Source organism: Patagioenas fasciata, chromosome 34 (assembly GCF_037038585.1).
Source record: "Patagioenas fasciata isolate bPatFas1 chromosome 34, bPatFas1.hap1, whole genome shotgun sequence".
NCBI classification, from domain to species: domain Eukaryota; kingdom Metazoa; phylum Chordata; class Aves; order Columbiformes; family Columbidae; genus Patagioenas; species Patagioenas fasciata.
Window position 1 is genome coordinate 3,676,534 of NC_092553.1, and position 24,911 is coordinate 3,701,444.

The following is a 24,911-nucleotide window of genomic DNA, read 5'->3' on the forward strand; positions in this document are numbered from 1 at the left end:
TTACTACCCTATTATTATCCATTATTACTTCTTTACTATCCATTATTACTCCATTATTATCCATTATTACCCCATTATTGTCCATTATTAACTCATTATTTATTATTTCCCCATTATTATCCATTGTCACTTCATTATTATCCATTATTACCTCATTACTATCCATTATTTCCTCATTATTATCCATTGGTACCTCATTATTATCCATTATTATCTATTATTACCTCATTATTATCCATTATTTCCCTATTATTATGCATTGTCACCTCATTATTATCCATTATCACCTCATTATTACCCATTGTTAGCCGTTAATAGCCCATTATTAGCCATATTTTCCTCATCATTGGCCGCTATTAACGGTTCTGCTCTAATTGGCCCCCGGGGCCGGTTCCGGCGGCTCCTCCGGGACCATTAACACGGGGTTGGGATCCGCGGTGCGGGTGGATCCCCCAGCCCCCCGGTTTGGGCTTCGGGGGTGCAGATTTACCCCTTAGGCCCCCATTTACCCCCTAGGCCCCCATTTACCCCCCCAGGCCCCCATTTACCCCTCAGGCCCCGGCTCAAGCCCCTTGGCCTCCCGCTCCACTCCGCCTCGAGCCCTGATTGGCGGAGCAGCGGCCAGACGCGGTCTCTCATTGGCCAGCGAGAAGGAAGGGACGCCCTTTCATTGGCTGGCGCTCTCCCGTTGCTAGGGTTGACGGGGCGGGCTCTTCGCCCGGCTCTGCGCGGTGATTGGCTGCGGGGAGGGCTCTTCGCTCGGCTCTGCGCGCTGATTGGCTGCGGGGCGCGGAGCGGGGAGCGTTCGCGGCAGCGCGCGGTTGTGAGAGAACTGAGGGGAACTGGGGGGAACTGGGGAAACTGGCGGGAAATGGGGGGAGTGGGGGGAACTGTGAGGGGAAGGGGGAACTGGGGGTCACTGGGAATGGGGGGGCGGTTACTGGGAACCACGGGGAGTGTGCAGTGCCTGAAGTCACTGGGAGTAGGGAGGGGGGTTACTGGGAGCCACCGGTGGGTACTGGGAGTGGGGGTGTGGAGCTGCTTGGGCTGGGGGGGCGTCACTGGGACTTACTGGGAATTGTGTCCCCTTCTCCCAGTGACACCAATGGCCGAGGGACACCAGGAAACGCCGGGAACTGGTGAGCCCCGGACGCCTGGCTCCCTTCCCGGACGCCTGGGTCCCCCCCGAGCTCCTGGGTCCCCCCCGAGCTCCTGGGTCCCTCCCGGACGCCTGGGTCCCTCCCGGACGCCTGGGGCCCTCCCGAGCTCCTGGGTCCCTCCCGGGTGCCTGGGTCCCTCCCGGACGCCTGGGTCCCTCCTGTCTCCCCCAGGTCTCATCCCCCCATCCCACTTCATGCTCCGCCCCTCCAGGTAACAGCTCCCAGTGCTCCCAGTGTTCCCAGTAAGCCCTGGCAACCCCCCCAGTGTTCCCAGTAACCCCCTGCTAACCCTCCTAGTGCTCCCAGTAACCTCACAGCGCTCCCAGTACCACCCAGCAAGCCCCCAGTGCTCCCAGTACTTCCCCCTACCCCCTCCAGTGCTCCCAGTAACCCCCTGCTAACCCCCCCAGTGTTCCCAGTACCCCCCGAGTGCTCCCAGTAACCCCCTGCTAACCCTCCCAGTGCTCCCAGTACCCCCCCACTAACACTCCCAGTAACCCCAGACACTCATCTTCCCTTTATCAGGACCCTGGGGGCGGAGCTTGCAGCTGAGAGGAGGCGGAGCCAAGTGTTGGAGGCGGAGCTGGAGGCTGAGAGGAGGCGGAGCCAGGCCCTAGAGGCGAAGCTTGTGGCTGAGAGGAGGCGGAGCCAAGCCCTGGAGGCGGAGCTTGTGGCTGAGAGGGGGCGGAGCAAAGCCCTAGAAGCAGAGCTGGAGGCCCTGAGGGGGTGTGGCCAGGCCCTAGAGGCGGAGCTTGAGGCCCTGAGGGGGCGTGGCCAGGCCCAAGGGGCGGAGCTGGGGGCGGGGCAGCCCCTGGGGCAGGTGAGTCCAGCGCCTGGGGACGGTGTCACCAACCCCTGGGGACACGGTGGCCCCGTCCTTGGGTGTCCCCGGGTGTCCCCGTCCCCAGTGTCCCCACACTGTCCCCATGTCCCCCCAGGTGCTGCTCCAGGCCCAGCTCAGCGCCCTGAGCCACATCCTGACCCTGCAGGAGCGGGAACTTGACCTTGAGGTGGGGCCGGGGGGGGCACGGGAGGGCACGGGGGGTCAGGAGGTGACCCCAGACCCCCCATGTCCCCCTCGTCCCCAGGTGTCCCCCCCCGGCCCGTGTCCCCCCCGCGTGGGGACTCTCTTGGGGCGCTGGCGCCAGAAGGTCTTTGTCCTCCTGGTGCAGCTGCAGGTCCAGGAGGAGGCGCTGCGGAGCCTGCGGGGGCAGGTGAGCCCGGACGCCTGTGTCCCTCCCGGACACCTGGGTCCCCTCTGGAGGGTGGGGCTGGGTCCCACTGGGGGGATCCCCGGATGCTTGGGTCCCTCCCAGATGCCTGGGTCCCCTCTGGAGGGTGGGGCTGGGTCCCACTGCGGGGATCCCCGGACGCCTGGGTCCCTCCCGGATGCCTGGGTCCCCTCTGGAGGGTGGGGGTGGGTCCCACTGGGGGGTTCTCCGGACGCCTGGGTCCCTCCGGGATGCCTGGGTCCCCTCTGGAGGGTGGGGGTGGGTCCCACTGGGGGGTTCTCCGGACGCCTGGGTCCCTCCCGGACGCCTGGGTCCCTCGGCAGGTGAGGGCGCTGGGGACAGCGGTGGCCGCGGGGACGCGCCGGGTGACACGGCTGGAGCTGCAGCTGCACGAGGGGGAGAAACTGCGAGGGGGCAGACAGGTGACGTGGGGACAGACGGGGGACATGGGGACAGACAGGGGACATGGGGGGACATGGGGACATCATGGGGATAGTGTGGGGACAGGGGGACATGGGGAGACATGGGATAGGGGGACGAGGGGGGATATGGGACAGGTGGGGACCTGCTGGGGACATCATGGGGACATTGGCGGACATGGGATATGGGGACATGTGGGGACACGGGGCTGTTTTGGGGACATCGAGGGAGGGCACTTGGGGAGGGGTTGGGGACATGGGAACACATTGGGGACACCAGTCCCTGACTGGGGAGGTGGCGCCGGCTTGGGGACAGCTGGGGACACGGTGCTCACGGAGGTGGCACTGGGAGCACTGGGAGCGCTGGGGCAGGGACGGGGACACGGGTGTCACCGTCACCTGTCCCCATGGTCACCCTGTCCCCGTGTCCCCAGGCTGGCAGCGCTGGAAGCCCAGGTGACAAAAGCCACCAGCAGCTTGGGGACAATGAGCGGCTGCCTGAGCCGGGCGGGACAGAGAGTGAGGGAGCTGAGGGGTGACACGGGGACATGGGGACATGGGGGGACATCCAGGGACATGGGGACACTGGGGGGACATGGGGAAATATGGGGACATGGGGATATTGGGGACATTGGGGGGACATAGGGACATTGGGGACATAGGGGGACATGGGGACATTGGGGGCACATGGGGACATTGGGGACACAGGGACATGGGGACATGAGGGGGACATGGGGGGACATCCAGGGACATGGGGATACTGGGGACATGGGGGACACTGGGGGGACATGGAGACACTGGGGGGACATGGGGACATTGGGGGGACATGGAGGAACATGGGGACATTGGGGAGACATGGGGACATGGGGGACATGGCGGGATTTGGGGACACAGGGACACTGGGGACATGGGCACATGGGGGCATTAGAGGGACATGGACACAGTCTAGGGACACAGGGGCCCTGTTGTCACCGTGTCCCCTGTCCCCAGGGCTGGTGGCCCCGGAGTGGCTGCGGTGGCCCCAGGACCTGGCAGGTGACAAGTGAGTGACGGGGGGACCAGGGGACGTGGGGACAGCGGCGGTGGCCCCGTCCCCAGGGTGACCCCACGTCCCTGTCCCCAGCCCGGTGACACAGGTGACACAGCCGGTGGCCGGTGGCTGGCGCGGCGGTGAGTTGGGGACAGCGGGGACTCGGTGCCACCCTGGGGTGGCCACCAGGTCCCTGGTGTCACTTGTCCCCACAGCGGTGGCCCTGGCGGGGACACGCAAGCAGGTGACGAGGGACACGGCGGCTTTGGGGACACCGCGCTGGGGGGGGCGGGGGGGGACGGCGTCACCGTGTCGCCCCTCGTGTCACCCCCAGGGAACCCCCCGTGGGGACGGGACGGGGACCAGCAGAGGTGGGTGTGTGTCCCCATGTCCCCAATGTCCCCACCATGTCCCCAATGTCCCCACCAATGTCCCCTCCAGTGTCCCTAATGTTCCCACCCGTGTACCCAATGTCCCTCCAAATGTTCCCTCCCATGTCCCCAATGTCCCCTCCCGTGTCCCCAATGGCTCCCCAATGTCCCTCCTGATGTCCCCCCATGTCCCCAGTGTCCCCTCCCGTGTCCCCAATGGCTCCCCAATGCCCCCCAATGTCCCCCCTGATGTCCTCCCATGTCCCCAGTGTCCCTTCCCGTGTCCCCAATGGCTCCCCAATGTCCCCCCCGATGCCCCCGCCATGTCCCCAATGTCCCCCCATGTGTCCCCAATGTCCCCCCCATGTCCCCAATGTCCCTCCCATGTGTCCCCAACGTCCCCATGTCCCCCAGTGGCACTGGCCGCGCTGGTGACGCAGCTGCAGGCTCTGGGCGCCGCCATCCTGGGTGACACCGGTGACACCAGCGAACCCCCCTGACCCCACGGGGACCCAGGCGTCCGGGTGAGTCACCCCCAGCCCACCAGGAGCAGTTTGTCCCCCGGTGTCACCGCGCTGCTCCCCCCGCCCCCCTGACCCCACTCATTGTGTTCCAGCTCCGTGCCGTCTCAGCCCAGCGTAGCGGAGGTGACGTCACCGCAGCCCCGTGACCGGGGGGGGCGCTTGGGGACACGGGGGGGCAATGGGGTCCCACTGGGGGCTGAACTGGGAGCTGGTCCCAAACTAAACTGGGAACAAGAGGCTAAACTGGAAACAAGAGTCTTAAACTGGGCCTAAAACCTGAGCGGGGCCTAAAACCTGAGCAGGGCCTAAAACCTGAACTGGGCCTAAGCCTGAGCTGGGCCTAAAACCTGAACCGGGTCTGAGCTTGAGCTGGGCCTAAAACCTGAACTGGGCCTAAAACCTGAGCTGGGCCTAAAACCTGAACTGGGCCTAAAACCTGAACCGGGTCTGAGCCTGAGCTGGGCCTAAAACCTGAACTGGGCCTAAAACCTGAACTGGGTCTGGAACCTGAACTGGGCCTAAAACGTGAACTGGGGCTAAAACCTGAGCTGGGCTTAAAACCTGAACTGAGCCTGAGCCTGAGCTGGGCCTAAAACCTGAACTGGGGCTAAAACCTGAGCTGGGGCCTTGACCCCCTGGGAACTGGGGGCACTGGGGGCACTGGGAACCGGGGGCACTGCCCCCCCGTGTTGTTTTGGGGAGGGGCCCCAAAAATCCCCCCCGACTTTGGGTGCAAAAAGTTTATTTTTGACATTTTTGGATATTTCAAGGGGGAACTGACCCCTCCCCCCCAATGGCTCAACGTGGGGGGTGGGGGGTGGGGGGTGGGGACACCCCCCAAAAATGTTGGGGGCCCCACCTCCCCCCCAAAGAGTGTCAGGGTCCCCTGGTGACCCCCGGCCTGGGGGCTCCCCCGTGTCTGTGGGTCCATTTGTGCCCCCAAATCTGGGGGGTGGTCACGGGGGGTTGGGGGGCACAGGGGGGTCACGGGCGTCTTTGGGGGGGGTTCTTGGGGGTCACGGGGGGTTGGGGGTCATGGGGGGTGGGGAGGGACAGGGGGTCAGGGGGGTCCCAGGGGACAGGGGGCGTCACAGGGGGCCAGGGGGTCACAGGGGGTCAGGGGGGGTCCCAGGGCATTGGGGGGGGTCCCAGGGGTCAGGGGGGGTCCCAGGGGCCAGAGGTCAGGGGTCGGTGCTGTCCCGCACCCACTGCAGGTACGGCGGGTTCCCCTGGGTCACCGGCACGGCCACCACCTCGGGCACCTCGTACGGGTGAGCGGAGCTGGGGGGCAACGGGGCACCCCGGGTCACCTCGGGTCACCCCGGGTCACCCCCCGGTCACCTCGGGTCACCTCGGGTCACCCCATCACCCCTGGTCACCCCATCACCCCGGGTCACCCCTAGGTCACTGGGTCACCCCAGGTCACCTCACCTCCCAGTCACCCCATTACCCCAGGTCACCCCCGGGTCACCGGGTCACCCCACTGACCCCATCACCCCAGGTCACCCCCCAGACACCGGGTCACCCCAGGTCACCCCATCACCTCGGGTCACCCCCCAGTCACCAGGTCACCCCATTACCCTGGGTCACCTCGGGTCACCCCAGGTCACCCCACTACCCCCCATGTCACATCACCACCCCCTGGGTGGTCCCATTGCCCCCCGATCACATTGTCACCCCGGTACCCTGTGACCCCCCCATGTCCCTCCCATGTCACATGATCACCCCCCCGGGTGATGCCATTGTCCCCCCCGGGTCACATTGTCACCTCTGTACCCTGTGACCCCCCTGTGTCACCCCATGTCACATCATCACCCTGTGACCCCCCGTGTCCCCCCCATGTCACATCATCACCCCATGTCACCCCCATGTCACCCTCCCGTGTCCCACCGTGTCCCCCCCATGTCACATCATCACCCCATGTCACCCCCATGTCACCCTCCCGTGTCCCCCCGTGTCCCCCCCATGTCACATCATCACCCCATGTCACCCCCATGTCACCCTCCCGTGTCCCCCCCATGTCACATCATCACCCCATGTCACCCCCATGTCACCCTCCCGTGTCCCCCCATGTCCCCCCGTGTCCCCCAGCTCTCACCGCACAAATGCCGCCAGCGCCGGGACCCGGGAGCTGCGGGTCTTGATCATCTGGGGGACATTGGGGACACCGTGGGGACATTGCGGGGACACCGTGGGGACATTGGGGACACCCCAGACGCATTGTGGGGACATTGGGGACATTGGGGGTGTCACTCACCAGCAGCACCTCCCCGTCCTCCTCCAGCTTCCCCTGCCAGCTGTAACTGCGGGGGGGTCAGGGGGCGGGACCCCAGGTCCCCCCATGTCCCCCTGTGTACCCCCATGTCCCTCCGTGTCCCCCATGTCCTCCCATGTCCCCCCATATCCCCTGGGTCCCCCCATGTGCCCCCCTGTCCCAGTGTCCCCTCCATGTCCCCCGTGTCCCCCCATGTCCCAGTGTCCCCCCATGTCCCCCCCTGTCCCAGTGTCCCCCCCATGTCCCCTGTGTGCCCCCATGTCCCGGTGTCCCCCCATGTCCCGGTGTCCCCCCCTGTCCCAGTGTCCCCCCCATGTCCCGGTGTCCCCCCATGTCCCCCGTGTCCCCCCATGTCCCGGTGTCCCCCCATGTCCCCGTGTCCCCCCATGTCCCCGTGTCCCCCCATGTCCCGGTGTCTCCCCATGTCCCCCGTGTCCCCCCGTGTCCCCCCATGTCCCGGTGTCTCCCCATGTCCCCCGTGTCCCCCCATGTCCCGGTGTCCCCCCATGTCCCCCCGTGTCCCCCCATGTCCCAGTGTCCCCCCCATGTCCCCTGTGTCCCCCCATGTCCCGGTGTCCCCCCATGTCCCCCGTGTCCCCCCATGTCCCGGTGTCCCCCCATGTCCCCCCGTGTCCCCGCTCACATGGAGGTGACGTGGGGCAGGATGTTGACACACGCGGCCAAACGTTTCTCCACCATCGCCCTGGGGACAGTGGGGACAGTGTCACCCCCCATATCACCCCCCATTCCTGTGTCACCCCCATGTCACTTCCCCAGTCCTGTGTCACCCCCCGTGTCACCTGCAGTGTCACCCCCCCATGGGTCCCCATCTCCATGTGCCCCCCACCATCAACCCCCTGTGTCCCCCCAATGCCACCCCCTGTCCCCCCAGTGTGTCCCCAAGTGTCCCCCCACTCCCTGAGGTGTCACCCCCATGTCCCCAGTGTCCCCCATGTCCCTGATGTCCCCCATGTCCCCCCAGTGTCCCCACGTCCTCGATGTCCCCATGTCCCCGGTGTCCCCCACGTCCCCGATGTCCCCCATGTCCCCAGTGTCCCCCATGTCCCTAATGTCCCCCATGTCCACGATGTCCCCCATGTCCTCATATCCCCAGTGTCCCCCATGTCCCCCCAGTGTCCCCATGTCCCCCGTGCCCCCACGTCCCCGATGTCGCCCATGTCCCCCACGTCCCTAATGTCCCCCATGTCCCCCCAGTGTCCCCATGTCCCCCCAGTGTCCCCATGTCCCCTGTGTCCCCCACGTCCCTGATGTCCCCATGTCCCCCGTGTCCCCCATGTCCCTGATGTCCCCATGTCCCCAGTGTCCGCCACGTCCCTGATGTCCCCCATGTCCCCCATGTCCCCAGTGTCCCCATGTCCCCGATGCCCCCACCGCGCCAGCTCTTTGGCCACCGTCTCGTTGGGGCAGGTGACAAAAGCGGCCGAGAGGTCCCCGGGGTCGCTGGGGACAGCGGTGGGGACAGGGGGGGGAGGGGTGGCCATGCTCAGCAGCCGCCGGCCCAGCGCCTGCAGCAGCGGCACCGACGTCACCGTCACCAGCGCCAGCACCTGCGGGACAGGGGCGCCCACATCGCCATAGCCCCGCCCACATCGCCATAGCCCCGCCCACATCGCCATAGCCCCACCCACCATACGGCGATAGCCCCGCCCACATCGCGATAGCCCCGCCCACCATATCACGATAACCCCGAACCAGATCACAATATCCCCACCCATATCCTGATAGCCCTGCCCACATCGTGATAGCCCCACCCACCATATCACGATAACCCCAAAACAGATCACAATATCCCCACCCATATCCTGATAGCCCTGCCCACATCGTGATAGCTCCACCCATATCATGATAGCCCCACCCACCATATCGCGATAGCCCCACCCATATCGTGATAGTCTCACCCACCATATCATGATAATCCCAAAACAGATCACAATATCCCCACCCATATTGTGATAGCCCCACCCGTATCACGATATCCCCACCCCATCACGATAGCCCCGCCCGTATCACGATATCCCCATCCCATCATGATAGCCCCGCCCATATCGCGATAGCCCCGCCCATGTCGCGATATCCCAAACTGTATCATCTCCACCCCATCGTGATAGGCCCCCCATATCATGATATCCCTCCCATATCACAATATCCCCCCCATATCGCGATATCCCCCCCATATCGCGATATCCCCACCCACACCATGGTACCTGCCGACCGTATCGCAACGCATGTCGTGACCCCCCATGTCGTGACCCCCCATGTCATGACCCCCGTGTCATGACCCCCTATGTCGTGACCCCCCATGTCGTGACCCCCCCATGTCATGACCCCCCATGTCGTGACCCCCCATGTCATGACCCCCGTGTCATGACCCCCTATGTCGTGACCCCCCATGTCATGACCCCCGTGTCATGACCCCCCATGTCATGACCCCCATGTCGTGACCCCTCCCCCCCATGTGTTGCCCCCCCCCGCCCGGGTCACTCACCGCAGCGGTCACGTGCATGTGGAGGCAGCGCCCCCTGTGGGGGAGGCGGTGTCAGGACCCCCAGACCCCCCTCCAGCCCCCCCTAGCGCCCCCAACCCCCTATAGGGCCCACCAGCCCCATAGAGCCCCCTGAACCCCCCATAGGTCCCTATAGTGCCCCCCCCGCCCCATAGAGCCCCCCAACCTCCAGGGACCCCCCCATTGGCCCCGTCCCTACAGCACCCCCAAAACTCCATAGAACCCCCGACCCCCCCAACTCCATAGAACCCCCGACCCCCCAGGATCCCCCAACTCCATAGAACCCCCGACCCCCCCAACTCCATAGAACCCCCGACCCCCCCAACTCTATAGAACCCCCGACCCCCCCCAACTCCATAGAACCCCCGACCCCCCCAACTCCATAGAACCCCCGACCCCCCAGGATCCCCCAACTCCATAGAACCCCCGACCCCCCCAACTCCATAGAACCCCCGACCCCCCCAACTCTATAGAACCCCCGACCCCCCCCAACTCCATAGAACCCCCGACCCCCCCAACTCCATAGAACCCCCGGCCCCCCCGGCCCTCCCGTCCCCTCCCCCGCCGCTCGCGCTCCGCACCCGCCGCGCGGCCGCCGCCACCACGTGACCCGCGCGGCCCCGCCCCCTCCCGCTGCCCCTCCCCCTAGCGCGAGCGGAAGCGGCGGGAAACGGGGCGGGGGGGGCGGGGGGTGGGGGTTGGAGTGACGACACTGTGACGTCATAGCTCACACCCCGCGCGCGTTCACAAAGCCGCGTGAACTGGGGGCACTGGGATGGGGACACTGGGAGCACTGGGGACACTGGGATGGGGACACTGGGAGCACTGGGGACACCGGGATGGGGACATTGGGGACACCGGGATGGGGACGCCGGGAGCGCTGGGGGGAGGTGACAACGGGGCCATCGTGTCACTGGTGCCACCGCCGCCGCTGGTGCCGCGGGGGCTCTTAAAGGCGCCGCCCCCGGACGCCTGGGTCCCTCCCGCACTCCTGGGTCCCTCCCGCACCCCTGGGTCCCCCCCCGCACTCCTTAGCCCCGCCCCCTCCGCCTGCGTCCCCTCCCCCGCCCCTTGAGCCGCCTGGCCCCGCCCCCTCTCCCCTCCCCCCCCCCAACCTCCCGCCTCCCGGACGCCTGGGTCCCTCCCCCGGACGCCTGGGTCCCCCGCGCCGCCCGGGGGCAGCGAGCGGCGGAGGAACCATGTCCTATGTCCCCTTCCGAGGTACCGGCAGCGGGGGGCGCGGGGAGGGGGGGTGGGAAGGGGCGGGAAGGGCCCGATCCCGCCGCCCCTACCGGGAATGGGGAATGGGGAATGGGGGGGGGGCGCGACCGGGGGGCGGCGGGAGCGGGGACACCGGGGCCGGGGTGATAGGACCGGGGTGATGGGACCGGGGACACCGGAGCCGGGGTGATGGGACCGGGGACACCGGAGCCGGGGGTGATGGCACCGGGGACACCGGGACCGGGGGTGTCGGGGCCGGGGGTGTCGGGGCCGGGGGCCGATGCTGGCGATGCCGGTACCGGGGATACCGGGACCGGGGATGCGGGGACCGGGGATACCGAGACCGGGTGATGCCGGCACCGGGGATGCGGGGACCGGTGATGCCGGGACCGGGGATACCAGGACCGGGGATGCCGGTACCGAGGATGCTGGGACCGGGGATGCTGCTGCTGGGGGTTGTCGGTGTTTTGGGGGGGATGCTCGTGTGGTCCTGATGCCGGTGCCGATACCGGGGGGATCGGTGCCGGTACCGGGGGTTCGGTGCCGGTACCGGGGGTGTCGGTGCCGGTACCGGGGGTTCGGTGCCGCTCGGTGCCGGTACCGGGGGGATCGGTACCGGTACCGGGGGTGTCGGTAGCGGTACCGGGGGTTCGGTGCCGCTCGGTGCCGGTACCGGGGGGATCGGTGCCGGTACCGGGGGGGTCGGTCCCGGTTCGCCCGGGGGGACCGAGGGGGGTCCCTGGGGACCGGCCTGACCCACTTCGGAAACGGGGCCGGGGGCGGGACCCGGAGGGGACCCAGGCGTCCGGGCCTCGTGCATCCTCCCTCCTCAGCGTGGGAGGCCAAAAGGGACCCAGGCGTTCGGGAGGGGACCCAGGTGTCCGGGCCGTGCCCATCCCCCCCCCAACCCCTGCCCTCCCGCTATGGGAGCCCTGAGGGACCCAGGAGTTCGGGGATGGGGGGGGTGGTGAGGACCCAGGCGTCCGGGCCTCACCTGCCTCCCCTAGACCTCAGGCTGGGGACCCAGGCATTCGGGTGGACCCAGGCATTCGGGAGGGGACCCAGGCGTCCGGGGCCTTGTGCATCCTCCATCCTCACCGTGGGAGGCCTGGGGGGGACCCAGGCGTTCGGGAGGGGACCCAGGCGTTCGGGAGGGGACCAAGCATTTAGGAGGGGAACCCCAGCATCCAGGAGGGGACCCAGGCGTCCGGGAGAGGACCCAGGCGTCCGGCTGCCCACCCCCCCACCCCCCCCACCCCGTGGGCTGCGGTTGCCACAGCAACGCCGGGGATGCGGGAGCCCAGCACCCATGGGTGGGGGGGGTAGAGCGGGGAGACGGGGGTGGGGGCGGCCCAGCTGTGACCCCCCCCCCCACCCCTCCCCCTCTCCCCCCCAGATGTGCGAGCAGCGCCCCCCCCCCTGGCCCGCGGGCCCTACGCCCCCTCCCCCTACGAGCGCCCACCCTGGAACCCCCGGTTCTGCATCATCTCGGGGAACCAGCTGCTGATGCTGGACGAGGAGGAGGTGAGCGGGACGGGGGGGCATGGGGGGGTCCGGGGGGGGGGGAGGGGGTCACCCCTTTGGCGTGACCCCCCCGCACCCCCAGATTCACCCGCTGCTGATCCGCGAGCGCCGGAGCGAGCCGTGCCGGAGCAAACTGCTGCGCCGCACCGTCAGCGTCCCGGTGGAGGGGCGCCCGCACCCCGAGCACGGTACCGGGGGCCCGGACGCCTGGGTCCCCTTCTGATGGGGGGGGGGTGGGGGGAGAAACGAGGCTCCCAATCCACCCCCCCTTCCCAATCCACCCCCCCTTCCCAATCCACCCCCCCCCCCAATCCACCCACCCCCCCATCCCATAATACCACGGTACCGAGGGCCCCGGACGCCTGGGTCCCCTCACACTTGGGGTGGGGGGAGTGGGAGAAATGAGGCTCCCAATCCACCCCCCCCCACCAATCCACTCCCCCCCCCCCATCCAACCCCCCCCCCCCCCCATCAATCCACCCCCATCCCATAATACCATGGGACCCGAACTCCTGGGTCCCCTGGTTTTTTTTGGGGGGGGTGGGTGAGGGGGGAGAGGAAGTGGGAGAGAAGATGCTCAAGGATCCCCCCCCGCTATCCCATAATACGCCCCGCGGTTGCTCGGCAACCGTTGCTGGGGAAACCCCGCGGCGCAGGGAGGCGGCCCCGCCCCTCCCCCCCCCCTCCACCCCGTTTCTTCCCTAAAAAAGGGACCCAGGCATCCGGGGGGGACCCAGGCGTCCGGGGGGACCCAGGTGTTCGGGAGGACCCAGGCGTCCGGGGGGACCCAGGCGTTCGGGAGGGACCCAGGCGTTCTGGAGGGACCCAGGCGTCCGGCTGCCTTGACCTGACCCATTTCCCCCCCCCCCACAACCCCGTGAGGGGACCCAGGCGTCCGGGTCACTCGTTGGGGGGGACCCAGGAGTTCAGGGCCTTGACCCCCCCCCTCTAGGGGGACCCAGGCGTCCGGGGGGGGGGTGGGGACACGGGGGGACACGATGTGGCCCCTCCCCCCCGCCCCTCCCCCGCTTCCTTCCCCGGGGTTTAAAAAAAGCGTTTTTGTCACCGGGAAACGGCGTCACCGCGGCAACGGGGACACGGGGGGGACACGGGGGACACGCCGCCCCCGCGGCCACCGGCGCCGCAGCTGGCACCGGCACCACCCGCTCCGGCCCCCTGTCCCCGCTGTCACCACTGTCACCACTGTCACCGTCACCACTGTCACCAGCACCACTGTCACCACTGTCACCGCTGTCACCGTCACCACTGTCACCAGCACCACTGTCACCACTGTCACCATTGTCACCACTGTCCCCACTGTCATCATCACCACTGTCACCACTGTCACCATTGTCACCACTGTCACCACTGTCACCAGCACCACTGTCACCATTGTCACCATTGTCACCACTGTCCCCACTGTCATCATCACCACTGTCACCACTGTCACCAGTGTCACCGTCACCACTGTCACCGTCGTCACCAGTGTCACCATCAGCACTGTCCCCGCTGTCACCACTGTCACCGTCACCACTGTCACCATCACCACTGTCCCCGCTGTCACCACTGTCACCGTCACCACTGTCACCATCACCACTGTCCCCGCTGTCACCACTGTCCCCACTGTCCCCACTGTCACCACTGTCACCAGTGTCACCATCACCACTGTCACCATTGTCCCCACTGTCACCATCACCACTGTCACCACTGTCCCCACTGTCACCAGCGTCACCATCACCACTGTCCCCACTGTCACCGTCCCCACTGTCACCATCACCACTGTCATTGTCCCCACTGTCACCAGTGTCACCATCCCCACTGTCACCAGTGTCACCATCACCACTGTCCCTACTGTCACCATCACTGTCCCCACTGTCACCATCCCCACTGTCACCATCCCCACTGTCACCGTCACCACTGTCACTGTCACCGTCATCACTGTCACCATCCCCACTGTCACCATCCCCACTGTCACTGTCACCACTGTCACTGTCACCATCCCCACTGTCACTGTCACCACTGTCACTGTCACCATCCCCACTGTCACCATCCCCACTGTCACCATCACCGCTGTCACTGTCACCGTCCCCACTGTCACCATCACCACTGTCACCATCACCACTGTCACCGTCACCACTGTCACTGTCACCACTGTCACTGTCACCACTGTCACCATCACTGTCCCCACTGTCACCGTCCCTGCTGTCACCACTGTCCCCACTGTCGCCATCACCACTGTCACCACCGCCTCTGTCACTGTCACCGCTGTCACTGTCACTGTCCCCACTGTCACCATCACCAGTGTCACTGTCACCACTGTCACCACTGTCACTGTGGTCACTGTCACCATCACTGCCCCTGCTGTCACCACTGTCACCATCACCACTGTCACTGTCACCATCACCATCCCCACTGTCCCCACTGTCACCACTGTCACCATCACCACTGTCACTGTCACCATCACCATCCCCACTGTCCCCACTGTCACCACTGTCACCATCACCACTGTCACTGTCACCATCACCATCCCCACTGTTCCCACTGTCACCACTGTCACCATCACCACTGTCACCATCACCACTGTCACTGTCACCATCACTGTCCCCACTGTCTCTGTCACCCTTGTCACCATCACCACTGTCACCGTCACCACTGTCACTGTCACCACAGCCACGTGCCACCGCTGTCACCATGGTCACTGTCACCAGCATCATCTGCACCACCAGTGTCACTGTCCCCACTGTCCCCACCACCGGTGTCACTGTCCCCACCACCAGTGTCACTGTCACCACGGCCACCACTGTCCCCAGTGCCCCGGTGTCACTGTCCCCACCGTCCCCAGTGTCCCCATCCCCCCCAGCCCTGGTGCCCCATGTCCGGCCCCCCCCCGCGTGTCCCTTTGGTGACACGTGTGTGTCCCCCCGGCCCCGCCCCCGGCCCCGCGACCCCGCGCGCGCGGCAGCGGGGGGGGCGTGGCCTCGTCACCCCGGGCAACGCCAGCCCCGCCCCCACCGCAGACCACGCCCCCAATCCCAGGCCACGCCCCCGCCTCCTGGAGGGGGCGGGGCCAGCGCGCAGGCGCGCGGGGGCGGAGCGAGTGCGCACGCGCGGGGCGGCGGCGGCGGCGGCGGGAGCGGAGCGGGGGGTGAGTGTGAAACGGCGAGTGTGCAACGGGCGAGCGAGTGTGCAACGGGCGAGTGTGCAACGGGCGAGCGAGTGTGCAACGGGGCGTGCGCGGCGCGAGTGAGCGTGCAAGGGGCGAACGGGCGTGCAGATGGCGGCTGAGTGTGCAAAGGGCGAATGAGTGTGCAAACGGTGATTGAGTGTGCAAAGGGGGCGAGTGCAAAGGGGAGGGTGAGCGTGCAACTGGCCGAGCGTGCAAAGCCCCACACGAGCGTTTAAGGGCGGGGGGCAGCGTGCAAAAGCGGGGACGAGCGTGCAAGGGCAGGAGCGGGTGTGCAAGGGTGGGAAGGAGCGTGCACGCGTGCACGGGGCACGCGGGGCCGTGGGGAGCGCGTGTGCGAGGTTTGGGGGCGCCAGGCGGCGTGCGGGGCCGGGTGTGCAACGAGTGTGCAATGAGTGTGCAGGGCTGAGCGTGTGCACGGCCCTGGGGGGCGCGTGCAAAGCTGGGGGGGGTGGTTGTGCACAGTTTGGGGGTGACAGGGAGTGTGCGAGGCCTGGGGGGTGTGCAAGGATCCAGGTGAGTGTGCGCAGCCCCGTGCAAGCGTGTGAGACCCAGGGTGAGCGTGCACGGCTGCTGGTGCAAGCGCGAGTGTGCACGGCTCACGCAGAGTGTGCACGGCCTGGGGTGAGCGTGCGCGGCCCCTGGTGCAAATGTGAGCGTGCATGACCCAGCGTGAGTGCGCACAGCCCCCGAGTGAGTGTGCACGACCTGGAGTGAGCGTGCACAGCCCCGTGTGAGCATGCAAGGCCCAGGGTGAGCGTGCACAGCTCCTGGTGCAAGCGCGAGTGTGCACAGCCCGGGGTGAGCACGCGCGGCCCCTTGTGCAAGTGAGAGCGTGCATGGCCTGGGTTTAACGTGCAAGGCTCAGGTTGAGTGTGCAAGACCCCTTGTGCAAGCGTGAGTGCGCACAACACAGAGTGAGTGCGCACGTCCCAGTTGGAGTGTGCAAGGCCCCTGGTGCGAGTGTGAGCGTGCACAGCCCACAGTGAGTGTGCAAGGCCCTGGGTGAGTGTGCACAGCCCAATTTGAGTGTGCAAGGCCCCTGGTGCAAGCGTGATTGTGGACGACCCGCAGTGAGTGTGCACGGCCCCAGTTGAGTGTGCGAAGCTCAGGGTGAGTGTGCACGGCCCGATTTGAGTGTGCAAGGGCCCTGGTGAAAGCATGAGTGTGCGCAACCTGCAGTGAGCGTGCACGGCCCTGGTTGAGTGTGCAAAGCTCAGGGCGAGTGTGCAAAGGTCAGGGTGATTGTGCACGGCCCCAGGTGAGCGTGCAAGGCTCAGGGTGAGTGTGCAAGGCCCCTGGTGTAAGGGTGAGTGTGCATGACCCACAGTGAGCGTGCAAGGCTCAGGGTGAGTGTGCAAAGCTCAGGGTGAGCGTGCAAGGCTCGGGGTGAGTGTGCAAAGCTCAGGGTGAGCGTGCAAGGCTCGGGGTGAGCGTGCAAGGCTCGGGGTGAGCGTGCAGGGCCCCCGCCCCCCCGCGCTGCCCCCGTTGCACGCGCGCGTGCCGAGGCCGCGATGCCGCCCCCCCCGGGCGCCGGCCGGGGCCCCCCCGGGCAGCTCTAGGGCACCATGTGGGGCCCCCCCCAGCCGGGCCCCCCCCCCTGGGCGCTGCGGGGGACCCTGGGACCCCCCCCCGGCCCCCGGCTCAGCCTGGAGGGCAGCAGGACCCTGGCCGGTATGGAACAGCGGGGGGGGCTCGGGGAGGGGGGGGCGGAGCTTGGGGGGGGGACCCCCCAGTATTGGGGACAGTTTGGGGGGGGCAGAGTGAGAGGGAAAATGGGGGTGGCCCCAAAACTGGGGGCAGAGTTTGGGGGTCCCCAAGGGGAGGGGGGGAAAAGGGGGGGGGGAGGGTTGGGGGGGGCTGAGTTGTGGGGGGGGCAGAACTGGGGGGTGGTCTGGGGGACCCCAAAACTGGGTGGAGATATTTGGGGGGGAGGAGTTTGGGACCTTCCCCCAGGGCCAGGGCTGGAGCCCCCAGACCCTCCCCGGACTCCTGGGTCCCCTCCCCGGACTCCTGGGTCCCCCAAACCCTCCCCGGACACCTGGGTCCCCTCCCTGGACTCCTGGGTCCCCCAAACCCTCCCCGGACTCCTGGGTCCCCTCCCCGGACTCCTGGGTCCCCCAAACCCTCCCCGGACACCTGGGTCCCCTCCCCGGACTCCTGGGTCCCTCCAAATCCTCCCTGGGTCCCCTCACAGGACACCTGGGGCCCCCAAACCTTTCCCGGACTCCTGGGTTCCCCCGGATGCCTGGGTCCCCCCAAATCCTCCCTGGTCCTTGGGTCCTCTCGCAGGACACCTGGGTCCCCCCAAACCTTTCCCGGACGCCTGGGTCCCCCCAGACGCCTGGGTCCCCCCAAACCTTTCTCAGACTCCTGGGTCCCCCCGGACGCCTGGGTCCCCCCGAACTCCTGGGTCCCCCCAAACCTCTCCCGGACTCCTGGGTCCCCCCAAATCCCCCCTGGTCCCTGGGTCCCCTTCCTGGACACCTGGGTCCCCCGAACGCCTGGGTCCCCTGGTTCCAGCCCCGCAGTTGGTGGATGGGGGGTGGGGGTTCCCCCGGACGCCTGGGTCCCCCCAAACCTTTCCCAGACTCCTGGGTCCCCCCAAATCCTCCCTGGTCCCTGGGTCCCCTTCCCGGACACCTGGGTCCCCCCGGACGCCTGGGTCCCTCACTTCCGGCCCCGCAGCGGGTGGATGGGGGTGGGGGTCCCCCCGGACGCCTGGGTCCCCCCAAATCCTCCCTGGTCCCTGGGTCCCCTTCCCGGACTCCTGGGTTTCCCCGGACTCCTGGGTCCCCCCGGATGCCTGGGTCCCCCCGGATGCCTGGGTCCCTCGGTTCCAGCCCCATAGTGGATGGATGGGGGGTGGGATCCCCTGGACGCCTGGGTCCCCCGGACGCCTGGATCCCCCAGACGCCTGGGTCCCCCCGAACGCCTGGGTCCCTCGGTTCCAGCCCCACAGTGGGTGGACGGGGGGTGGGGTCCCCTGGACGCCTGGGTCCCCCGGACACCTGGGTCCCCCGGTTCCAGCCCCACAGTGGATGGATGGGGGGTGGGGTCCCCCGGACGCCTGGGTCCCCCGGACGCCTGGGTCCCCCGGTTCCAGCCCCGCAGTGGGTGGACGGGGGGTGGGGTCCCCCGGACGCCTGGGTCCCCGGCGCCCTGACGCGCGTCCCCCCCAGATTACCACGGCGGCCGCTCGCGCAGGAAGAGCGTCCCCGGGGGGAAGCAGCTCAGCATCAACATGGACGCCCCGCCCGCCCCGCCCTTCCGGCCCTCGGTGAGCCCCGCACACGCGCGTGTCACCCGCGCACGCACACGTATGTTGCCATGGTTACCCCCATCCCGCCCCCCCGTGGTCACCCTGCTCACGCGTTGCCATGGTTACCCCCATCCGCCCCCCATGGTTACCCCCATCCACCCCCCATGGTTACCCCCATCCACCCCCCATGGTTACCCCCATCCACCCCCCATGGTTACCCCACTCATGCGTTGCCATGGTTACCCCCATCCCCATGGTTACCCCACTCACCCGTTGCCATGGTTACCCCCATCCACCCCCCCGTGGTTACCCCGTTCATGCGTTGCCATGGTTACCCCCATCCACCCCCCATGGTTACCCCGCTCACCCGTTGCCATGGTTACCCCCATCCCCGTGGTTACCCCGCTCACCCGTTGCCATGGTTACCCCCATCCCCGTGGTTACCCCGCTCACCCGTTGCCATGGTTACCCCCCTCCACCCCCCCTGTGGTCACCCCGCTCACGCCTTGCCATGGTTACCCCGCTCCTGCGCCTGTATGTTGCCATGGTTACCCCCATCCGCCCCCCCGTGGTCACCCCGCTCACGCGTTGCCGTGGTTACCCCGGTCCTTCACACGTTTGTTGCCGTGGTTACGTCCACCCCCCTATCGTTACCCCGCTCCCGCGTTGCCATGGTGACCGCGGGGCTGCCGGTCGCTGCGGTTACCCCGCTCTGCCCCCCCATGTCACTGCTGCCCCCCCCCCCCCGTTGCCATGGTTACCCTGTGGTTCCACCCGCTCCTCCACATCTCTGTTGCCGTGGCAACCCTGGTCCGATGCTCCCCGTCGCCATGGCAGCGCTGATGCTTTGGGCCCCCGTGTTACCATGGTAACCTCTGTCCTTCCCCCCCCCATCACCATGGTAACCTCTGTCCTTTGCCCCCCCCCCCCATCACCATGGTAACCTCTGTCCTTTGCCCCCCCCATCACCATGGTAACCTCTGTCCTTTGCCCCCCCCCCCCCATCACCATGGTAACCTCTGTCCTTCCCCCCCCATCACCATGGTAACCTCTGTCCTTCCCCCCCCATCACCATGGTAACCTCTGTCCTTCCCCCCCCCCCGCATCACCATGGTAACCTCTGTCCTTCCCCCCCCCATCACCATGGTAACCTCCGTCCTTTGCCCCCCCCCATCACCATGGTAACCTCTGTCCTTCCCCCCCCCCATCACCATGGTAACCTCTGTCCTTTGCCCCCCCCCATCACCATGGTAACCTCTGTCCTTTGCCCCCCCATCACCATGGTAACCTCTGTCCTTTGGCCCCCCCCCCCCCCATCACCGTGGTAACCTCTGTCCTTTGCCCCCCCATCACCATGGTAACCTCTGTCCTTTGGCCCCCCCCCCCATCACCATGGTAACCTCTGTCCTTTGCCCCCCCCCCATCACCATGGTAACCTCTGTCCTTCCCCCCCCATCACCATGGTAACCTCTGTCCTTTGCCCCCCCCATCACCATGGTAACCTCTGTCCTTTGCCCCCCCCATCACCATGGTAACCTCTGTCCTTTGCCCCCCCCCCCCCCATCACCATGGTAACCTCTGTCCTTTGCCCCCCCCATCACCATGGTAACCTCTGTCCTTCCCCCCCCATCACCATGGTAACCTCTGTCCTTCCCCCCCCCATCACCATGGTAACCTCTGTCCTTCCCCCCCCATCACCATGGTAACCTCTGTCCTTCCCCCCCCATCACCATGGTAACCTCTGTCCTTTGCCCCCCCCATCACCATGGTAACCTCTGTCCTTTGCCCCCCCCATCACCATGGTAACCTCTGTCCTTCCCCCCCCCATCACCATGGTAACCTCTGTCCTTCCCCCCCCCATCACCATGGTAACCTCTGTCCTTTGCCCCCCCCCCCCATCACCATGGTAACCTCTGTCCTTTGCCCCCCCCCATCACCATGGTAACCTCTGTCCTTTGCCCCCCCCCATCACCATGGTAACCTCTGTCCTTTGCCCCCTCACCGTGGCAACCCGGGCTCCCCATTGCCACGGTAACCGTGATGCTTTGCCCCCATCACCACGGCAACCCTGGTCCTTTGCCCCCCCCCCACCGTGGCAACCCGGGCTCCCCGTTGCCACGGTAACCGTGATGCTTTGCCCCCATCACCACGGCAACCCCGGTCCTTCCCCCCCCGCGTTACCGCGGTGACCTCAGCCCCCGCCCCCCGTCGCCATGGTAACCCCGGGTCCCCATCGCCGCGGCGACCCCGGCCCCCCCGGCCGGCCCCCCCTCAGCCCCCTGTACCCCAGCAAGGCTTCCTGAGCCGCCGCCTCAAGAGCTCCATCAAGCGCACCAAGAGCCAACCCAAGCTGGACCGCACCAGCAGCTTCCGGCAGATCCTCCCGCGCTTCCGCAGCGCCGACCACGACAGGTGGGGACGCGTGGGGACACGTGGGGACAGGACGGGGACACCCCGGGGACACCCTGGGGACACCCTGGGGACAGGACGGGGACACCCCGGGGACACCCCGGGGACACCCTGGGGACAGGACGGGGACACCCCGGGGACACCCTGGGGACACCCTGGGGACACCCTGGGGATAGGACGGGGACACCCCGGGGACACCCTGGGGACAGGACGGGGACACCCCGGGGACACCCTGGGGACAGGACGGGGACACCCCGGGGACACCCTGGGGACACCCTGGGGACAGGACGGGGACACCCCGGGGACACCCTGGGGACAGGACGGGGACACCCCGGGGACACCCTGGGCACACCCTGGGGATAGGACGGGGACACCCCGGGGACACCCTGGGGACACCCTGGGGATAGGACGGGGACACCCCGGGGACACCCCGGGGACAGGACGGGGACACCCCAGGGACACCCTGGGGATAGGACGGGGACACCCCGGGGACACCCTGGGGACAGGACGGGGACACCCAGGACAGGATGGGGATACCTGGGTCCCTCGGGGGACAGCACGGGGACACCCGGGGACACCAGGAGACAGCATGGGGACACCCGGGGACACCGGGGGACAGGACGGGGGCACCTGGGGACAGCACAGGGACAGGATGGGGACACCCAGGGATGGGATGGGGACACCCTGGGGACACCCCGGGGATGCCCTGGGGATAGGATGGGGACACCCGGGACAGGATGGGGACAGCACAGGGACACCTGGGGACACCAGGGGACAGGACGGGGACACCTGGGGACAGCACAGGGACAGCACAGGGACAGTACGGGGACACCCAGGGATGGGACAGGGACAGCATAGGGACACCCAGGGGACAGGACGGGGACACCCTGGGGACACCCTGGGGATACCTTGGGGACAGGATGGGGACACCCGGGACAGGATGGGGACAGCACGGGGACACCTGGGGACACTGGGGGACAGGACGGGGACACCTGGGGACAGCACAGGGACAGGATGGGGACAGCACGAGGACACCCAGGGGACAGCATGGGGACACCCAGGGACAGGACAGGGACAGCACGGGGACACCTGGGGTCACCCGGGGACACCCCAGGGACAGGATGGGGACACCCAGGGGACACCCTGGGGACAGGATGGCGACACCCGGGGACAGGACGGGGACACCTTGGGGACAGCTCAGGGACAATCCTGCTCCCCCGTGTCCCCACGATGGGCACAAGGATGTCCCCATTGTCCCCACGTGTGACAGGTCCCCAGTGTCCCCATTGTCCCCATATGTGACAGGTCCCCAGTGTCCCCATTGTCCCCATATGTGACAGGTTCCCAGTGTCCCCGTTGTCCCCACGCGTGACAAGTCCCTGCTGTCCCCGCCCCCACCTTGGGGACACATTGGGGACCAGGTGGCACCGGCGTCACTTGTCACCGGTGGCTGTGACGCGCTGGCGCCCGCCCCGGTGTCCCCGTCACCGCCGGGGGGGTCGGTCCCGTGTCCTCGGTGTCCCCTGGGATGTCCCTTGTCCCCAAGGAGGGTCCCTTGGGATGTCCCCTGGGTGCCAGCGGCGATGTCCCTTGTCCCCAAGGGAAGGGTATTGTTAGCACCCCCCCCTCCCACCCCGGGTGCTGGTGACGCTGGGGACACATTGGGGACATGGGGATGTGGGGACACGGGGACATGGGGACATGGGGACGTGGGGACGTGGGGACATGGGGACATGGGGACATGGGGACGTGGGGACATGGGGACACGGGGACACGGGGACGTGGGGACATGGGGACATGGGGACGTGGGGACGTGGGGACGTGGGGACATGGGGACGTGGGGACGTGGGGACGTGGGGACGTGGGGACACGGGGACATGGGGATGTGGGGACATGGGGACGTGGGGACATGGGGACATGGGGACATGGGGACGTGGGGACGTGGGGACGTGGGGACATGGGGACGTGGGGACATGGGGACGTGGGGACATGGGGACATGGGGACGTGGGGACATGGGGACGTGGGGACATGGGGATGTGGCCGCTGCTGACGCAGCCCCAGGGATAAATTTGGCGCCCGGGGGCGGCTCCGCCGCGGCGGCTGCCGGGGGGCCCGGACGCCTGGGTCCCTTTTGGCAGGGGGGGCCTGGATGTCTGGGTCCCCCCCTTGATTTGGGGGGGTGTCCCATACCTGGGTCCCCCTGGTTTTTGGGGTGCCCGGACGCCTGGGTCCTCCCATTTTGAGTTAGGGGGGCCCGGACGCCTGGGTCCTCCCATTTTGGGTTGGGGGGGCCTGAACACCTGGGTCCCCTTTATGGGGGGGGCAGATACCAGCACCCCCCCTGTATGTTTTGGGGGGTGGGTCCGGCCGCCTGGGTCCCCTGTGACTTCAGAGCCCCGGACGCCTGGGTCCTCCCATTCTGAGTTAGGGGGGCCCGGACGCCTGGGTCCTCCCATTTTGAGTTAGGGGGGCCCGGACGCCTGGGTCCTCCCATTCTGAGTTAGGGGGGCCCGGACGCCTGGGTCCTCCCATTTTGAGTTAGGGGGGCCCGGACGCCTGGGTCCTCCCATTCTGAGTTAGGGGGACCCGGACGCCTGGGTCCTCCCATTTTGAGTTAGGGGGGCCCGGACGCCTGGGTCCTCCCATTCTGAGTTAGGGGGGCCCGGACGCCTGGGTCCTCCCATTTTGGGGTGGGGGGAGCCCGAACACCTGGGTCCCCTCCACGAGCAGGGGGCGGGTCCGGATGCCTGGGTCCCCCGTGACTTTGTCGCCCCGGACGCCTGGGTCCCCCCCAGCTTTGTGTCCCCAACCTCCGCACCCCCCGGGGTTTCGGGGCGCGGGGCCATTCCCGGGCGCCCCCCCATGCCCCCCCCGCCCTGACTCTGTGTCTCTCTGTCCGTCCGTCCGTCCCCGCCGCCGCGGACGCCTGGGTCCCCAGGTCCCCCGTGCGGACGCCCCAGGTACCCCCGCCCTCCACGCAGCCCCCGCCCCACAGCAGCACCCCCCGCTCGCATGGCCGCACCACCCCCCCCACCCCGGGCACCCCCCGCCCCCCTCCCCCGCCCCGACCCCCCGTGCCCCCCCAGGGCCCGCCTGATGCAGAGCTTCAAGGAGTCGCACTCGCACGAGTCGCTGCTGAGCCCCAGCAGCGCGGCCGAGGCGCTGGAGCTCAACCTGGACGAGGACTCCATCATCAAGGCCGTGCACAGCAGCATCCTGGGCCAGGAGTTCTGCTTCGAGGTACGGCGGCCCCCCCCGGGCCCCCCGCGGTGGCACCGGTGGCCGCTCAGCCCCGGGTGTCACCCCCAGGTCACCACGGCCTCGGGGACCAAGTGCTTCGCCTGCCGCTCGGCCGCCGAGAGGGACAAGTGGATCGAGAACCTGCAGAGGGCGGTGAAGCCCAACAAGGTGGGGGGCGGGGGTTGGGTGGTGGGGGGGGGTGGTCAACTGGATGGGATGGGGATGGTCAACTGGTGGGGATGGGGATGGTCAACTGGTGGGGATGGTCAACTGGTTGGGATGGGAATGGTCAACTGGTTGGGATGGGAATGGTCAACTGGTTGGGATGGGGATGGTCAACTGGTGGGGATGGTCAACTGGTTGGGATGGGAATGGTCAACTGGTTGGGATGGTCAACTGGTTGGGATGGGAATGGTCAACTGGTGGGGATGGTCAACTGGTTGGGATGGGGATGGTCAACTGGTTGAGATGGGGATGGTCAACTGGTGGGGATGGTCAACTGGTTGGGATGGGGATGGTCAGCTGATTGGGATGG

The 24,911-nt window shown here is 67.4% G+C and overlaps 3 protein-coding genes across 21 annotated transcripts in view; 2 read left to right on the plus strand and 1 right to left on the minus strand.

Moving 5' to 3' along the window:
- The first annotated feature begins 765 nt into the window (after positions 1–765).
- Positions 766–5,310, plus strand: LOC136114409 (uncharacterized). Its single transcript, XM_071801000.1, has 14 exons — positions 766–823; positions 1,098–1,139; positions 1,332–1,371; positions 1,686–1,980; positions 2,099–2,170; positions 2,249–2,374; positions 2,716–2,814; positions 3,246–3,330; positions 3,802–3,853; positions 3,935–3,981; positions 4,057–4,085; positions 4,176–4,212; positions 4,627–4,736; positions 4,829–5,310. The coding sequence occupies exons 2-13, from the start codon at positions 1,106–1,108 to the stop codon at positions 4,710–4,712; spliced, it is 1,002 nt and encodes a 333-aa protein (XP_071657101.1). The 5' UTR covers positions 766–823; positions 1,098–1,105; the 3' UTR covers positions 4,713–4,736; positions 4,829–5,310.
- Positions 5,311–5,461: 151 nt separating this feature from the next.
- LOC139826074 (divalent-cation tolerance protein CutA-like) lies at positions 5,462–10,274 on the minus strand. 3 transcript variants are annotated; one of them, XM_071801018.1, is made up of 7 exons: positions 10,117–10,274; positions 9,518–9,551; positions 8,404–8,537; positions 7,655–7,714; positions 6,994–7,039; positions 6,835–6,884; positions 5,462–6,017 (listed from the first exon to the last, which is right to left on the minus strand). In XM_071801018.1, exons 1-7 carry the CDS (start codon positions 10,257–10,259, stop codon positions 5,918–5,920), a joined length of 567 nt encoding a protein of 188 aa, XP_071657119.1. In that variant the 5' UTR covers positions 10,260–10,274; the 3' UTR covers positions 5,462–5,917. The 3 variants fall into 3 exon arrangements, with proteins under 3 accessions (XP_071657119.1, XP_071657118.1, XP_071657120.1); XM_071801017.1 differs by having other exon boundaries at positions 8,404–8,579; XM_071801019.1 differs by lacking the exon at positions 7,655–7,714 and having other exon boundaries at positions 8,404–8,579.
- A 360-nt stretch (positions 10,275–10,634) lies between these two features.
- SYNGAP1 (synaptic Ras GTPase activating protein 1) overlaps positions 10,635–24,911 on the plus strand; it is a 35,758-nt gene continuing 21,481 nt past the window's right edge. For 3 of the 17 annotated variants that reach the window (XM_071800933.1, XM_071800934.1, XM_071800939.1), the window contains exons 1-7: positions 10,638–10,756; positions 12,153–12,280; positions 12,363–12,468; positions 18,647–18,744; positions 21,002–21,138; positions 24,223–24,376; positions 24,446–24,544. In XM_071800933.1, coding sequence (XP_071657034.1) covers positions 10,735–10,756; positions 12,153–12,280; positions 12,363–12,468; positions 18,647–18,744; positions 21,002–21,138; positions 24,223–24,376; positions 24,446–24,544 — 744 coding nt within the window. In that variant the 5' untranslated portion in view covers positions 10,638–10,734. Of the gene's footprint in view, positions 10,757–12,152; positions 12,281–12,362; positions 12,469–15,381; positions 17,139–18,646; positions 18,745–21,001; positions 21,139–24,074; positions 24,097–24,222; positions 24,377–24,445; positions 24,545–24,911 lie in introns of those variants that run through there. The other 14 variants (XM_071800931.1, XM_071800936.1, XM_071800930.1 and 11 more) reach the window with 13 other exon arrangements.

Coding starts and splice junctions, on each gene's coding strand:
- LOC136114409 (XM_071801000.1), top strand. CDS start 1,106: ATGGCCGAGGGACACCAGGAAACGCCGGGAACTG. Junction 2,815..3,245: donor AACTGCGAGGGGGCAGACAG/GTGACGTGGGGA, acceptor CCGTGTCCCCAG/GCTGGCAGCGCTGGAAGCCC. Junction 4,086..4,175: donor TGGCGGGGACACGCAAGCAG/GTGACGAGGGAC, acceptor TGTCACCCCCAG/GGAACCCCCCGTGGGGACGG.
- LOC139826074 (XM_071801017.1), bottom strand. CDS start 10,259: ATGACGTCACAGTGTCGTCACTCCAACCCCCACCCCCCGCCCCCCCCG. Junction 7,040..7,654: donor CTGCCCCACGTCACCTCCAT/GTGAGCGGGGAC, acceptor ACCCCCCCGCAG/TTACAGCTGGCAGGGGAAGC. Junction 6,885..6,993: donor AGGACGGGGAGGTGCTGCTG/GTGAGTGACACC, acceptor AATGTCCCCCAG/ATGATCAAGACCCGCAGCTC.